Source organism: Cariama cristata, unplaced genomic scaffold (genome assembly GCF_000690535.1).
Source record: "Cariama cristata isolate BGI_N322 unplaced genomic scaffold, ASM69053v1 scaffold22037, whole genome shotgun sequence".
In the NCBI taxonomy this organism is placed as follows: Eukaryota; Metazoa; Chordata; class Aves; order Cariamiformes; family Cariamidae; genus Cariama; species Cariama cristata.
In genome coordinates, this window is record NW_009627362.1 from 3068 (window position 1) to 4424 (window position 1357).

Genomic DNA, 1357 nt, shown 5'->3' on the forward strand with positions numbered 1-1357 from the left:
ACGCCCGCCCCGCCAAAGCCAAAGGGGCCTGGCTGCGGCCACCACGGTGGTTTTACATCCCAGGGAGCGGGGACGTGGCTGATGAATTCAGCTGGGGGATGCAGGAGGAGAAGGGAGTGGGGAGAATCCCACAGCTCCCGCCAACATCCCCGGGGCTCCTGGCTCAGCGACGGGCTCTGCCCGTGCAGCTCCGTCCGGCTTCTCGCACGAAAGGTGGGGGACAGGGTCTGCTTCGGTAATCCAGCCCCCGCTGGACACGGAGGACAGCGGGGGACACCAGGCAGACATTTCTTCATCTGGTTACGGAGGGAAACCCTCAGCCGCTGTCCCGGGGGCCCTAAGCACAGCAGTGGAAAGGTTTCAAGAAGCTGAGGCCACCGTGTCCATCGCGATATCATTGCTGCGTGCGGTGTTGTCCTCTGGCTCCTCGAAGACCCTTCGGAAGGCGACCTGGAGGTTTGGAGCAGGCGAAGGCTACTGCAGCAAAGAACCAGGTAGCCAGGTGGGCAACCGGCAGAGAGGCCAAAAGTTCCTCCCAATTGCCAGGGCGCCGTGGCGTGGGAGAGGCAGGGCATGGCTCAGGGCGGCGGATCCCTCCGGAGAAGCTCTTCCACAGCCAGGGTAAGAACTGCTGCTGGAAATTCCAGGGAACCTCCAAGATGATAAAGAGGGGGACAGTAAGGAAGATAACGATGTAGAGCCTCCTGAGTTGGCGCTGCTGGGAGGCACACAGGACCTTAATGAAGAGGATTGTGCTGGAAATGACCATGAGTGGGGCAAAGACAAGGAAGTTGAGGACGTACATGGAGATGAGAGCCATCCGGCAGTGCTCGAGGTCGTGCTTATGTGACAAGCACAGAGAAGTCGCTACAGCAAAGAAAATAATGGAGAAGAACCAGCACAGGTCACACATCACATCCGAAAAGTACTGGGGTCGGCGGTAGCGGTACCAGAGTGGGAATAGAATGGACACGCACCTCTCGATGCTGATGGCTGTCAGGAGGTACGCTACTGTGTTGTAGGAGAACAGCGAGAGCTGGGAAAGCGAACTCAGTGACAGCGTGGGCAGGTTAGCAGAGCAGGAGGCATTCTCTATCATGTAGAGGAGGGATGAGATGGCCATGAAGAGGAGGAAGATGAAGTTGATGAAGGCCAGGCTTCGGAAGTAGACGGTTATGGGATTCTTGCGGATGCGTAAAACGAGGATCCAGAGGACGGCCCCGTTCCCCACCAGCCCAATGAGGCAGACGAGCAGTGTGACACCGTCTATGGCCATGTCGGTGACATCTATCCTGCACAGGTCGTCTCCATCGGTCTCTGGCACGGGAGATGTGGGAGGTGGGGGTGTCCGGTTCGG

The 1357-nt window shown here is 58.5% G+C and overlaps 1 protein-coding gene across 1 annotated transcript; it reads right to left on the minus strand.

The window, feature by feature from the left end:
* Window positions 1–394: 394 nt before the first annotated feature.
* Window positions 395–1354, minus strand: LOC104164942 (mas-related G-protein coupled receptor member H-like; the record flags this gene model as incomplete). The annotated part of the gene is made up of 1 exon (XM_009704429.1): window positions 395–1354. A coding segment is annotated over one exon (960 nt), but the record flags the coding sequence as incomplete, so codon positions are not given.
* Window positions 1355–1357: the final 3 nt, after the last annotated feature.